At 52.7% G+C, this 14478-nt stretch overlaps 2 protein-coding genes across 6 annotated transcripts in view; both read right to left on the reverse strand.

Annotated features, from left to right (window-relative positions):
* ACTN1 (actinin alpha 1) overlaps positions 1-14478 on the reverse strand; it is a 105349-nt gene that overhangs the window by 1542 nt on the left and 89329 nt on the right. For 2 of the 5 annotated variants that reach the window (XM_024231894.3, XM_063715595.1), the window contains exons 11-20: positions 14265-14412; positions 9552-9702; positions 8902-9010; positions 8295-8435; positions 6999-7181; positions 6584-6718; positions 4934-5113; positions 4105-4251; positions 3126-3206; positions 1229-1387 (exon numbers count right to left, since the gene is read on the reverse strand). In XM_024231894.3, coding sequence (XP_024087662.3) covers positions 1229-1387; positions 3126-3206; positions 4105-4251; positions 4934-5113; positions 6584-6718; positions 6999-7181; positions 8295-8435; positions 8902-9010; positions 9552-9702; positions 14265-14412 — 1434 coding nt within the window. Of the gene's footprint in view, positions 1-1228; positions 1388-2597; positions 3207-4104; positions 4252-4933; positions 5114-6583; positions 6719-6998; positions 7182-8294; positions 8436-8901; positions 9011-9551; positions 9703-14264; positions 14413-14478 lie in introns of all 5 variants that reach the window. The other 3 variants (XM_024231895.3, XM_054530230.2, XM_063715594.1) reach the window with 2 other exon arrangements.
* LOC112128780 (non-histone chromosomal protein HMG-14-like) lies at positions 11802-12226 on the reverse strand. The gene has a single exon (XM_063715596.1). The coding sequence runs from the start codon at positions 12202-12204 to the stop codon at positions 11902-11904; it is 303 nt and encodes a 100-aa protein (XP_063571666.1). The 5' UTR covers positions 12205-12226; the 3' UTR covers positions 11802-11901.

A 14478-nucleotide genomic window follows, 5' to 3' on the forward strand; every position in this document is an offset into this window, starting at 1 on the left:
TATGATGCAAATAACGTTGTTCTTGTACTTAAATCAGACCTTTAGGGACTTCTTTGTAGGTTCAGCCTTTATTCCCTTACAGACAGACATTTCAGAAATTATACTCCCTCCCTACTGGCTTTTGCTTTCGGTGACTGATTCTTTTCAGTATTTTTTAAGACGGAGTCTCACTCTGTCACCCAGGCTGGAGTGCAGTGGCGCAATCTTGGCTCACTGCAACCTCCGCCTCCAGGTTCAAGCGATTCTCAGGCCTCAGCCTCCCAAATAGCTGGAATGACAGGTGCACACCACCACGTCCGGTTAATTTTTTGTATTTTTAGTAGAGACAAGGTTTTCCCATGTTGGCCAGCCTGGTCTTGAACTCCTGACCTGATCCATCCACCTCAGCCTCCCAAAGTGCTGGAATTACAGGCGTGAGCCACTGTGCCTGGCCTGAATCTTTTCAGTTTTGAAGGAAGGATGGCATAAGGATTTACTGTGACTTTTACAGAACAGAACACAGACCCTAGGCCCCCACCCCACCCCCACCATTTCTTCTGGCTGCTCTGTGAGTCTTTTCTCTAACATTCGAGGGATCTGTGGTTTCGTTTCTACAGATCCCCTCAGGTCCCTGGACTGGAGATGGCTGTGGTTCTGGGTGACATCCAGGTCTACCAATGACCATCTCAGAACAGTGGAGACTTGGACTGAGCCTCTGGCATCCATGGAGATAACCCCCTGCATCCGTCCACTGCCAGGTGGAGTGTTGCAGGGTACTTGGGAGACTGGGAAACCCAGAGTAGATCACTGCTCAGGGTAGAAAACACGAGAGACATGCTTCCTTCCTGGGTCCCACAGTCCCTCTTCCTGCTCCCACTATAGTCCGTGCTGATGCGCAGGATGATACCAAGGGTGAAGTCCCAGGAATCGTCAGATGGACTCCAAGAGTCCAATCACACATCCACACCACTCTATTCCCGTCTGCCACCCGTCATTTCATCCCAGCTATAGAGTCCCTCACTGGCATGCAGTGATCCTGGAAGGGTCACTTACACTAATCCTGTGTCCTGACACCTTAGCTGAGCCCAAGGCATTCCAAAAATGGGTAGAAGTGGCAAACAAGGAGAGGCCAAAGGACCCTGGTAGAAGGGGTGGTTGAGGAGTTCATGTTCCAGCTCTCACCCCTTTAGATCACAGTCCAGCCAGTGCCTGCCACCCCAGCACAGTGCCCACGCCATAGGACACCCACCTTGTCCCCGGCCAGGATCTTGAAGGAAGCCATGACTTGGTCTGCTGTATCTGTGTCGGCTGTCTCGCGGGACATGAAGTCAATGAAGGCCTGGAATGTCACTACCCCCAGGCGGTTGGGGTCCACAATGCTCATGATGCGGGCAAATTCTGCTTCTCCCTGGAGGGAACAGCCAACCCCAGGCCTGTCAGCCCATGGCCTGCTGGGAATATCTCATATAGACTGAAGACCCTAGGGGCTCAGAGCAGCCTGTGGCTGGAAGAGGAGGGCACATCCCCCTGACCTAACCTGGGTTGTCCTAAGAGTATGATGGGGACACAATACCCAAGAAGGGAGACCCAGCTCAGGGTTTCCCACACCCTGCAGATGCCTGGGTTCCTCTTAGAGCAAATAATCATGTTGATAATAACTATAATAACAACAATGATTAACAATGGCTGACACCTATGTAGCATATCAAGTATTAATCTAAAAGCTTTATTTCAATTCATTTAATCCTCACTACAACCATAAAGATAGGTATTTTATTATCTTCATTGTATAGATGAGAAATCTGAAGCCCAGACAGGCTAAGTGACTTGCCCAGGGTCACACAGCCAGGAAGCAGCAGAATTTGAACTCAGGCAGTCTGGTTCTAGAATCTGTTCTCTCCCCACCACACTATATCTTCTACATGCCAGATACATGCACACACTTAAATTCCTTCATTTAATCCTTGTAACAGTCCTGTAGGGTTCCCCCACTTCACCTGAGGCAACACACTAATGACGGCAGGGCTGGGATTTACTCCCAGGTTCACTGCTCCTAGCCCCATGCCCATGCCCCGTGCTGGGCAGCCTGTGGGCCCTGCACTTGGCACCATGACTCAGGAGTCACCTGACTGCCCTGTTCAGGATGTCTGTGCGAGGGGGATAGACTAGGAAGGTTGGGGGGTGGGGGATGGCCTGTGACAATGCAGAGGGGCGGCAGGCCCGACCAGAGCCACTGCCAGGACAGAGATGGAAGTCTCAGTTTCCATGCTCCATGTGAGGTGACGCATGCCAACCCGAAACCTGGGATGTCCCACACCACCAGTCCTTCCTGCCAGCCTCAGGGTCAGCCCAGCTGTCCACAGTGGGAGTGAGAAGTACCAGAAGATGAAGTGGCACAGAGATTGAGGCGAGGAGGCCAGGCCTCCCGGATACACACAGGCCCGTGGCCGGGCCGGCTTTCAGGGAGCCATCTTCCCCAAGGACATGGGCCTTGGGGCTCCTCCAGGGAGGGCAGCCCTTAGCCTGAGGGCCTCCAGCCTGCCACTCCTGGGACTTGGCTGCTCCTGCCAACTGGCTGCCTTCTCACCAGGGCAGACAGAGGGTGGGGTTTACGTTACCATGTTGTAACCCATGGAGATCAGGCAGGCGCGGAAATCATCCGTGTCCATCATGCCTGTCTTCTTCTGTGGGGGGCAGTGGTACCAAGACACAAGGCGGGTCGGGAAGGCAGGAAGAGGAAGGGCCGGCCCAGGGCCAGGACAGGAACAGATGGCCAGAATGGGGATGAGATTTATGGTTTTGGGGGTCAGGATGGGTAAAGGAACATAGGAGAAGATGCGAACACACATCGGTGGAAATGTCCAAAGACAGGAGGAAGACAGAGCAGGGAGATGCAAAAATCCACCCATGGGATGAAGAGCGGCGAGGACGGAAGACAGCGGGCACCCAGCAGGTTGCCACAAAAGACAGCAGAGGGCAGAGGGTGGACCAGTGATGGGGCAGACAGAGACAGCAGGAGAGGACGAGCCCCATGGCCCACAGGAGGGGGACAGGAGATCCAGACAGAGAGAAGAGAAAAAGGAAAAACGCATTATTTCTCGCCCCAGATGCCACCCCTGAGCGTGCTCCATGCAGGAGGCGAGTACCTGGGGGTCGTTGCCAATATCATAACCCAAGCTGATGAGGCAGGCTTTGAACTCCTCGGGACCCAGTGTGCCGGAGTGATCCTGGGGCCGCGGTGCGCCAGGCAGCGAGCCATGCGGTGTCAGGGAGGTGGAGCCGTGAGGGGGGCATGCCCCGGGGGAGGGTGGCGTGTGTGGGGAGACACAGGGACAGGCATGCGGAGGGAGGGTGGGGGGGCGGGGGAGGAGGGGAAATAAAAGTGCACACGGTTAGACACACCAATGAGGCTCCAGGGGGTGCCCTCCCCCCAGCACACGCAGCCCTGCTCCAGGGAGCAGGACTACAGTGGGGTGTGATGAGCCACAAGGGTGAGAAGCTCCCCCAGAAGTGACCCAGCCCCCCCCCCCGCTTCCCCAGGGGCTTCCCCCCGAGGTGCCTAGAGAGCCATGAAGCAGGTGGGGTGGTGGGCAGCACCCAAGCCCATGCTCCCACGCCTTGGGACCGCCCGCAAGCCCCAGGGCACTGGGAAGGGGCAGCCCACTAAACCCGGCCTGACCCAGAGCTGGGATGGGAACCCAGGACCAAGGCCTCTGACATCCCCGGCAGAGTCCCAGAGGCCGCTGGAAGTCGGGGTAGGGGTGGGGGCCATCGAGGGCAGGAGGAGTCTCTCTTCTGCTCCTCTGTCTCCACAGCCAGGGAGCAGCAAGCCTTCACTGAGGGTGACTCCTCATGGTAGGAGAGCAAGGGTCAGGGGTCAAAGGTCCTCTTTCCACCCACAGTCTGAACACTCTCTCCCGGAAAGCAGGGAAGCTTATGGGGCACCAACACAGGTTTTCCAAGGCTGGTTTTGCGGGGTGCATTGAGTCAGGGCAGGCTGACGGCAGTTTCCCCTTTCTCTCCCTCCTCACTTGCATGGCAGCCCACGTCCCGGGGAAGTGCCCTCCAGGGCCCTGGGGCAGGGGTTGGGGGCTGCACTAAGAAAGCACAGGATGGGGCTCTCACCCGGTCAAAGTGGTTGAAGGAGGCCCGGAACTCATTCATCTGCTCCTGGCTAATGCCCTTGGCATCCCGGGTCAGGATCTGGTTCTCCACCTCATTGATGGTCCTGGCGATGGTGGTGAGCAGCTGCTCCCAGCCCACACGGATGTGCTGCAGGACGGCAAGGAGCCTGTCAGCAAAGGGGTCCCAGGCCTGGGCTCCTGGGGGCCCCTGCCCACCCTACTCCCCAACCATGGCCAAAGCCATCAAACTTGGCCTTCTGTGTGGCTGAGTGTCACCAGAGGAAGGGGAACCAGGACAAGGACAACCTACTAAGACAGGGACCCTAGATGACCAAGGGGCAGGGTGGCAGCCTCTGCCTGGGAGAGCAAAGAAACCAGGACTTGCCAATGGGGGTCAGGTCAGGAAGGAGGGCAGATTTGGGGTTAGGAAAGATTGAGACAAAAAAATGCGTGATTCCCCAAACCTCCAACCCCACAGCCACACACAAACACATACATACTCTTTCACAGTTAAAACAAGTAGCCATTTTCAAAGCAGGTGCCTGAGCCAGTGTTTGGAACCCACCAGCACCCAGAACCACCAGAAGTGCTTATTCTGAACTCCACCCCAGAACTAGTGAAGCAAATTCTAGAGACAGGGCCTAGAAATGTGCATTCTCAACACATTCCTTGGGAAAGCAGAAGGTACTAAAAATTGAAGTGTGAGGCTTCAGGGGTGAAGTGAATTTATCCTCCAACTATGACCTGTTCCCTTGGAGACTTCCCCACCCAGGAGGAAGAGCGGAAGGGGACACGGGCTCCCCAAGAGGAACAAGGCCAACCCCACCCACCTCCATGGTGTAGTTGGTGTGCTTGTTGTCAAAGATGAGTGCCTCCTGGATGAGCTGGTGGTCGCCCTCCAGCTGATCAATCTTTGGCTTGTAGTTGACGATACTCTTCTCATACTGCCGCAGGTGGCTGAGCTGGTCCTCCAGGGTCCCGTGCATCTCAATGGAGATCCTCCCGATCTCCTGCTCACCGGGAAGGAAGCACCTTGTCAGACCACCTCACTCTGCTCCCATAGGGTGGGGACTGGGGCCTCCAAAATCACCTGTTAAGCCCTCAAATGATTCTCAGTTCCCATCCCAGCCCTAAGGAGGCCATCACTGGTAATTAGTAAGACACTTTTAGCATGGGTGCTCCTAGGTATGGAAACAGCACTACAGAGATATATAACAAGCACTGTTATCATTGGATGAAATACCTACCAACTCTCAAGTACCTGTCAGCCTCAGGAAGGGGATGCAGGGTCAGTTCTAACCTAAATATTCACTCCTCTGCTTGCCATTCAAATGCCCCTTTCCCAAGTCTTGTCCATCTCAGGGACCCACTGAACCAGGATCCTCGTAGCCTCGGCAGACCTCACTCACCTCCTCAGTACCCATGCTCTTGCTCCTGCTGTTCCGCCTCCTGGGATGCCTGCCCTGGCCCACCTGAATCGCATCCATCCCTGCAGGCCAGGCCTAATGCCCATTTCTGTCTGTTATTCATCCATGTAAACAACCCTTGTTTGTGAAAGCACTTTCTGTCCACTCAATTCAATCCAGTAGATATTTCCTGCCTGTCTACTAAGGACAATGTGCTGGCAGGGGTGCGGGGGAGCGACACATACCAATGTGAACTCAACATGGTCTCTGATCTTAAGGAACTCAGAGGTCATGCTCTAGCCAAGCAGGGCCCCTTTCCTGATCTGCTAAAGCACCCCACTATCCACCCCACACAATTCAGCAAACAATTCTGTGCTCCACTGGGGTTCAGTTCTCTTTCTGGAAAGATCAATCATCTTCTTTGACCAGGCTCATTGCTCAGGAGAAGGAGGAGGAGGAGAGGAAGGGGAGGCCTGGTCAACAAGAGACATCAAAGGGATTAAGCTGGATCAGGCGCTCAGGAACTGACCCTCCTATGGGACTTTCATAGGCAGCTTTTTTTTTTTTTTTTGAGACAGAGCCTTGCTCTGTTGCCCAAGCTGCAGTGCAATGGCGTAATCTCAGCTCACTGCAACCTCCGTCCCCCGGGTTCAAGTGATTCTCCTGCCTCAGGCTCCCAAGTAGCTGGGATTACAGGCACACATTATCACACCCGGCTGATTTTTGTATTTTTAGTAGAGATGGCGGGGTTTCACCATGTTGGCCAGGCTAGTCTCGAACTCCTGACCTCAGGTGATCCACTTGCCTCAGCCTCCCAAAGTGCTGGGATTACAGGCGTGAGCCCACAGGCAGCTTCTTAGTGGTGTCCTCATATGTCTTTGCTCCCAAATCAGATACTGCCAGCAGGGCTTCCTCACATAGGCCCCCATAGCCTTCTACAGGACAACAGACCCATGGTGGGCTCCGGGCCTCAGTCCTCTATGGGTCCCACCCAGGGAGACAGGCAGCCTGGCTGGCCGAAATAGTGTGGGGAGGGGTGGGAGCCCCAGCACTGCTTCCCAGCATGGGACCCACCTCCATCTTGGTCTGGATCCAGGGCCCGATGACATTGGCCTGGGCCCCAAACTGCTTGCGTAGCCTCTCATTGTGCTGCTGTCGGGCATGCTCCTCCGTCAGAGCTTGGTCCCTCCGTGGCACCAGCTGCCGCACCTGGAGCAGGAACAACAAGGCGACTTTCAGGACGGGTCAGCCATCTGCCCATGTGCGAGATGAGGAAATGGAGGACCCAGAAGGGGAAGGGCCGGTCAGTAACAGAACAGGAGTAAAGGTGTCAACCTGTTCTGGAAATCTAGTCATTTGACATTTGGACAAACAATGAGTGTTTACTATATGACAATTTTTAATGAAATTGACAAAAATCAATTAAAATGGACAAAAATCCCTGCCTTTATGAAACTTACGATGGCTCGGCCCATGCCCTTCAACTCACGTGGTCCCATTTGCCATTGATCTCCTGAGGCGTGATGGTTGTGTAGGGGTTGGTGCCCGCCATATTGACGTGGTAGGTCTGGACAATCTTGGACACCTCGTTGTGGATGCCCAGTATGGCCAGGCGCTCCTTGTCGGCATCAGGGAGGGTGGCCTTGAACTGCTCATGGGCTGTGGTCAGTCCCTGGACAGAGATGGGAATATGTGGGCAAGAGGAACAATGGGAGCGCTAGAAGTGAGTGGAAGGGCCATGGAGGTTGAGTTCCACACCAGCTGGGAGACCAGGAGACATCAATTCAAAGATTCTGGTGGCTGAGAACCGGGATGGCAGGTATGGCTACAGGAAGGTGAAGCCACAGTCATCAAAAGCAACAGCTTCATCCTTAGGGCTGGTCAAATTAGCAGCAACCTCTCTGGTGTGTTCACCACCTCCCAGGTCAGGGAGAAGGGCTGCCCCAGAGGCTCACTCCCCAGATGACCTCCCACAACATGAGCTTCCTTAGCTCCTGGAAAAACCTTTTAAATCCAGTACTCTGCAGCTGCATGAAAGATTGAGGAAGCTGCTAATTGATGTGAAATGAGCTCCAAATAAACGTTACATTAAAAATCAAGGTTCACAGCTGAGCACAGTGACTCATGCCTGTAATCCCAGCACTTTGGAAGGCTGAAATAGGAGGATCTCTTGAAGCCAGGAGTTCAAGACCAGCCTGGGCAACAAAGAAAAAAACCTCACTTCCACAAAAATAAAAATGAAAAAATTAGCCAGGCATGGTGATGTGAGCCTGTAGTCCCAGCTACTAGGGAGGCTGCAGCAGGAGGATCGCTTAAGCCCAGGAGTTGGAAGCTGCAGTGAGCTATGATCCCACCACTGCACTCCAGCCTGGGTGACAGAGTGAGACCTTGTCTCTAAAAAAATAAATAAATAAAAATCAAGGTTCAGAATATGGTATATAATAAAAGGTACTTTTTGTTTTATACAAAAAGGGTACAAAGCATGGAAACAAACATATTTGCTTGTGTGCAGAGACTGTAGTCAAATTCTTACCTTTGCGGAGAGAACTAGGGGCTGGGGGATAAGGAGTCAGAGGGAGACCCTATCATAAACCGTTGTTAATTTTTTTTAAATTTTAGACCATGCACATATATTATCATGTCAAAATAAGTCAAATGCAAAGGTTCTGGGTCTATAAAATCCTTGGGATGCTCTTCCTCAGGGGCAGTCCTGCAAAAGTGACCCACAGAGCATGGGCCAGGGGCCCCAGGGGAGCCAGCCTCTGGGGAGTGGGGTGGGGCTCACCTGGATCTCCTCAATGGTGTGCACAATGAAGGTGTCCTGCAGGTCCTCCATGGCCCCCTCCATCCAGTTGTTGAAGGGTGCAGCCCGCTTGGCATACTCCAAGTACAGCTGGTCAATGGTCTCCAGCAGTTTCTCGGTCCGCTGGGAGTGCCAAATAGGGTAAGGGTTAGTACAGTGATGTCCAGAATCATCCCCCACTCCTATCGAGATCCTCCTGGTGAGCCCCAGGTCTAGAAGCACTGACTCAATCAGGCAGAAAGAACAAGCTCTTCCTGCCAGGTATATGAACCATCTCACATCACAGTCACCTGGCCTGGCTCCCAGAGTCTGGTGTGTAGAATAGGAGGGTTCTCAAATGGCTGGGGTTGGGCTGTAAAGCACACTAAACTGGGAGGATGAGACACGTGAGGGCAAGAGAGGAGGCACTGCCATGAGGGCAAAGTCCAAATCCTATGCCAAAGTGAATCCTCCACATTTAGGCCAGGGTTGGGGGAGGTCTGGGGAACCCATAGAGTCTTTTAGCCCAAAGCAAAGAGAGTCAAGAAGCAGGAAGGGGCACCACAGGGCTGCCGGATATGGGCCTAGATCTCCCTCTGGGACCCCTCACCTCCAGAGCTTCCCTTCGCTTCTGAGTTAGGGCCCCCAGATTGTCCCACTGGTCACAGATCTTTTGGCAACGGGCGTTGACACTGGGTGAGTCATAATAGTCCAGCTCACTGGGGAGGGAAGAGACAAGGAAGTCGGGGGACCCAGGTTAATTTCACGGCCCATCTCCCTCTCCCTGAGGCTGTCAGTGGGGTGGCTGGTGGTGCTGGGAAGAGCCAGGGGCGCTCCCTTCAAGAGACCTTCCAGGTACTTCTTCCACCCCTCCCCTCTTTCAGGAGACTGGCAGAGAGGAGACCAAAGAAGACCCCTTCCCCAGTCATGGCTGGAGGTGACACCAGCCTTCACCCCAATGGCCAATGGCAGGGAGCCCTCGAGGCCCAACAAGAAAGCTCAGAACCAAGTCTTGGTCACCCTCTGCTCCTGTACTAGCTACAGGCGAGAACTGGTGGCCTTTAACAGGAAGGCAGTGGTCCCAGGCTCCTTCTGCACCAGGAGAGATATTTGTCTCCTGCGTTGACTCCCTCCCCACCTGGGCACCCACCTGTACTCACCCTCCCCATCTTCCATGGCCACACCCCCACCTCCCCCAGCAGCTGAGAAAGCCCAGCCTCAGCCCCTCACCACAGCGTAGGGGTGTCTGGGGCTACCTACTTGAGCTCCTGTGCGATGGCGGCAATCTGCTCCACGCGGTCCTGGTGGGCAGCCAGGTCACTCTCGAAGGCCTCATGCTTCTTGAGCAGGGCCTTGATCTCCGAGAGGGTGGCTGTCTCATAGTCCTTCTGTCGCAGCATGGCCTCTTTGCCTGGGTTGAGAGAGGGCCACATGGCTGAGCAGGAGTGAGAAGCATCTCCTTGGTCCCAACCGCCCACCCCTCAGGGCCCCAGGAGCTCCACTTCTGGGGGTGCTTCTCAAGGAGGTGCCCCCCGTGCAGGGATCTGCAGGGTGCAAAAGCAGATGCGCAACTAGAACATCCACCCACGGGCACAACGGGGAAAAGCACTCTCTCCTCAGAGCACTTCCAAGGCCATGAAAGTGTCTACGTAGGAAGGCTATGCAGGAGTCTGTGGGAACGCATAGGGCATGACCTATACACACAGCGGGAAACACAGCCATCCACACCCTCTGGTATAACCAGGAAAAAAACAACCCAAGCACCTCAGGGGTACCCTGCCTTTAGAATGTCCCCTGTTATCGTCACTGGCTGCCAGCAGCCCTGCAGGGGCCCCTTCCCTGGGTCAGCGTGTCCAGTGCACTCTGCACAGAACCCGATAGTGGCTAGCGCCTTCTCTGACCCTCAGACACACTGCCCTCTCTATACAGGGCACGAGCAGGTCTTGCGTTTCTTAAATTTGTTTCCACAGGAGGAAAGCAGGAACAAGAAACGACCTCCCAGGGCCATTGCTAGACGATGCTCACCAGCTGCCTTGTGAAGTTGACAGGCACAGGACAGGGACTGGCCCGGCCTCCCTCACTCACATACCCAACCCTCTGCTGCTGGGATGCTCAGCCCGTCTCAATAAATAAGGCTGGGCTGGGAGCCAAGGCTGTGTCCCCAGGCAGCATTTCTTTCCTTCCCCCTACTCTTTCTTCTTTAAAACAGAATGGTAATATATCATGTTTAGAAAAAAAATTACAGGTAAGCCTACTTATCCACTCCTATTCAGTCTTTCCTTATGTGGATATTCTTTGGGCATATTTAAATTATGTGTTCTGCTTTTAAAATACTTAGCAGCACATTGGCCAGGCACGGTGGCTCCCACCTGTAATCCCAGCACTTTGGGAGGCCGAGGCGGGCAGATCACGAGGTCAGGAGATGGAGACCATCCTGGCCAACATGGTGAAACCCTGTGTCTACTAAAAATACAAAAATTAGCTGGGCGTGGTGGCACACGCCTGTAATCCCAGCTACTCGGGAGGCTGAGGCAGGAGAATCGCTTGAACCAGGGAGTTGGAGGTTGCAGTGAGCCACTGCACTCCAGCCTGGTGACAGAGTAAGACTCCGTCTCAAAAAAAAAAAAGAAAATCAGCAGCACATTATTGGAATTTCTACCCTGGCTCCATAGTCTTCTCATGTAGACGTCTGCTGAAAGGCTACATGTCCACTGCCCTAACCCTTCACTGGCCTACTGTGGGGTGCTGGCCCCTCAGCTTGCCCTAGTGTGGATGTCTCCACGTTCAGGATGGATTCTTTTTTTTTTGTATTTTCATAATTGAGATTTTATTGGCTGAGGATCAGTACAGACGTTTCAATGTGTACACAATTCTTAACATACGTAACGAAATTCTAAAAAGCCATGTATTGTAATTCTTTTTTAAAGTCATTCCAGTGACTTTCCAGCTTAAAATTTGGAAGCAAATTTTCCTTAAGAGGCTATCAAGTACCAGTATCTTCACATGTTGGTCAGCTGTTACATACGGCCCACCAGTTCACAACTGAATAGCACGTACACTACATATTCAAATTTGTAATCTTTCACAGCACAGTAACAAAGTTATTAGGAAAACAGGACTACCACAACCAAAGATGTTACAGAGTGCACACAATTCTGACAGGGAGAGCCATGATCAAACAGTGGTTTTCTTCAGGAAACAATTCTACTAAAAAACAACATGGGAACAGAAGTAATTGAAAATGTTCAAGACATTAAATGCAGCACTGACTCCATATTGCCATTTAATATGCTTTGTATTATAGGATATAAAAACTAACCCCCCACCTATGGAATGTTAAGCTGACACCCGAGACAGTCAAAGCCTCCCATAATTCAATATCCCACACTATTTTCTGGTTGTACCAAAAAATAACCAACCAGCAAATGATTTCACCTCTTAAAAAAAAGCATTTACACTTAAAAAATGGGATGAGGTGGGATTCCCTCCTTCTTAAAAATGTTTCTAGAGCTACTAAAAAGCTTGCATTTACAAAATAGTTGATAAAAATATTCCTCTGGATTGTACAAGAAGGGAGACAGGGACTACTGATAAGACATGGTATATGGTATTAATCGGACTTGGCTCCTTTCTCTCCTGCCTCATCAGAGGCTGAACTCTCCTCAGTTTTCGTTTCCCCGGTTTCTGCAGGTAAATCTTCTTTAGTTTCTTGGTTAGCCACTTCGGCCTGTTTTCCCTTTGCTCCCTTTTTCCCTTTTGTTTGCACTTTTTTGTCTGAAGATTTATCCTTCGCTGCTGCCTTTTTCGGCTTTGCTTCCACTTTTGCAGGAGGTTTAGCTGACAACCGCGCCGATCTCCTCTTGGGCTCTTCCTTGGTGGCTCCTTCAGCGGAGCTGACCTTCCTCTTGGGCATCCTGGCGGCAGGGAGGGCACGTGCTGGGTGTCTGTGGGCTGCGGCGCGCTGACAGCCTTTACGAAACTGGGCTGCCTGGCCGCTGCCACTCCTCCCGCCCAGGATGGATTCTTTAGACAGTCTCAAGAAATGGAATTCCCAGGTTAGAGTGTAGTAAAATTGGTAGACCTGAATATGTGGCCAAACTGCTTTCCCCAGAGGCTGTGCCAGCATGCCAGCACTTCTCATGCCCCTGCTGATGGCTGGCAAGGCGACGAGGTCAATCTTTGCTCTGTACGTTGGCTGTGAGCTGGACCCGATAGAAGCCACGTGATGAATCAGTGCAATCCCCACTATGCCTCCTCCACTCTGCCCCATCCACGCCTGGATAAATAACTCCATACACGCACAGTGGATGTGGGGGCAGCAACCTCTTACCATTGTGTGCAAAGCCCAGCATTTGTACTTACAAAGAGGAACTAGACCCAACCCCCCTTAGCCAGTCAAGCACACTCCCATCCTCTACACCAGGGGTCCCCACTCCCCGGGCCATAGAGTGGTACCGGTCTGTGGCCTGTTAGGAACTGGGCCAAACAGCAGGAGGTGAGCCAGCAGGTGAGTGAGCATTACCACCTGAGCTCCGCCTCCTGTTGAGTCAGGGGTGGCATTAGATTCTCACAGGAGCTCAAACCCTATTATGAACTGCACATGTGAGGGATCTAGGTTGTGTGCTCCTTATGAGAATCTAATGCCTGATCATCCGAAGTAGAACAGTCATCCTGAAAGCATCTGCCTCCTCCCTACTCTGTGGAAAAACTGTCTTCCACGAAACTGGTCCCTGGTGCCAACAAGGCTGGGGACCGCTGCCCTACACCAAGCCAAGCCAAGCCACTCCCAAATGGCTTTGGGGTATGGTTCTTCCTTCTCATCTCCAACCTAAGGTCTGAGGAGTACAAAACAGGGTTGAATGGGGGAGTGTTAGGACATTGAGCTCCGCTGGCCAATAGGTCTGTCCCAGACTCCAGCTGAAATGGTCTGAGGGGCCCCAGCAGATGGGCAGCCTGTTCCTCACCTCCAGCCCTGGTCCAGGTTCTGGGGAAAATACTATCCTAGGTATGATCCTCTCTCTTCAGAGTTCACCTTAGCTGCCAATAAGCAGACACCAGACATGTCCCCAAGAGCCTCAAGGTTGGAGTAACAGGGACACACATGTGCTAAGGCAAAGGCTGGTTCACTGTAATTGGAGGCCAGGAAATAAAGGAAAAAGAACTGAACAGATGAAAATCATAAGCATGCAATGTACTATAATATTTAAGCCTCACAACAACCCTATGAGGAGGCTGAATTAGGTTGAATGGGGTCCCCCATAAAACTCATGTCAACCCAGAACCTCAAGATGGAACCTTATTTGGAAATAGGGTTTTGCAGACATAATTCCTTAAGATGACATTATACGGCTGGGCACAGTGGCTCACGCCTGTAATCCCAACACTTCAGGAGGCAGAAGCAGGTGGATCACCTGAGATCAGGAGTTCAAAAGCAGCCTGACCAACATGGTGAAACTGAAAATACAAAAATTAGCTGGGAATGGTGGCAGGCACCTGTAGTCCCAGCTACTAGGGAGGCTGGGGCAGGAGAATTGCTTGAACCAGGGAAGCAGAGGTTGCAGTGAGCCGATTCCGTCATTGCACTCGATCCTGGGTAGCAAGAGCACAATTCCATCTCCAAAAAACCCTCCAAAAAACAGAAACACAAAGTGAACACTCAGGGGGTAGAGGATTTGACTGCAAAGTGAACACTCACACAGCACTGCACTATGCAGGAACTCTCCTCAGAACCTCATTATGTATTAACTGATTCAATTCTTACAAGCCTGTGAGGTTGGTACTATTATTATCCCCACTTTACAGACGAGGAAGCTGAGGCGACCAGAAGGCTAATGAACTTGCCTAAAGCCATGAAACCAGTAAGAGACCAAATGAAACAAATGAAAAGCAAAGAATAGCATAGTGGCTGCTGGCTGGGCTGAAGAGTAGGAAAGTGAAGCCCTGGGGGGAGGCAGGAGGCTGGGCTGGCCTCACCGTCAGTCCAGGCCTCGTGGATGGAGGCCTTCTGCCGGAACTTCTCTGCCAGGTGGTCCAGTCGCTCCAGCCTCCGGATCTCGTTCAGCAACCACTCCTCATAGCCCTTCTCCACCTGCTCCAGGCAGCCCCAGGCATTGTTGATGTCCTGTGGGGATGGGAGGTACAGGGTCAGGGTCTGGCTCGGGCCTAGGCTTCAGGTCCCCTGGCCCCC

Source organism: Pongo abelii, chromosome 15 (assembly GCF_028885655.2).
Source record: "Pongo abelii isolate AG06213 chromosome 15, NHGRI_mPonAbe1-v2.0_pri, whole genome shotgun sequence".
Lineage (NCBI taxonomy): Eukaryota > Metazoa > Chordata > Mammalia > Primates > Hominidae > Pongo > Pongo abelii.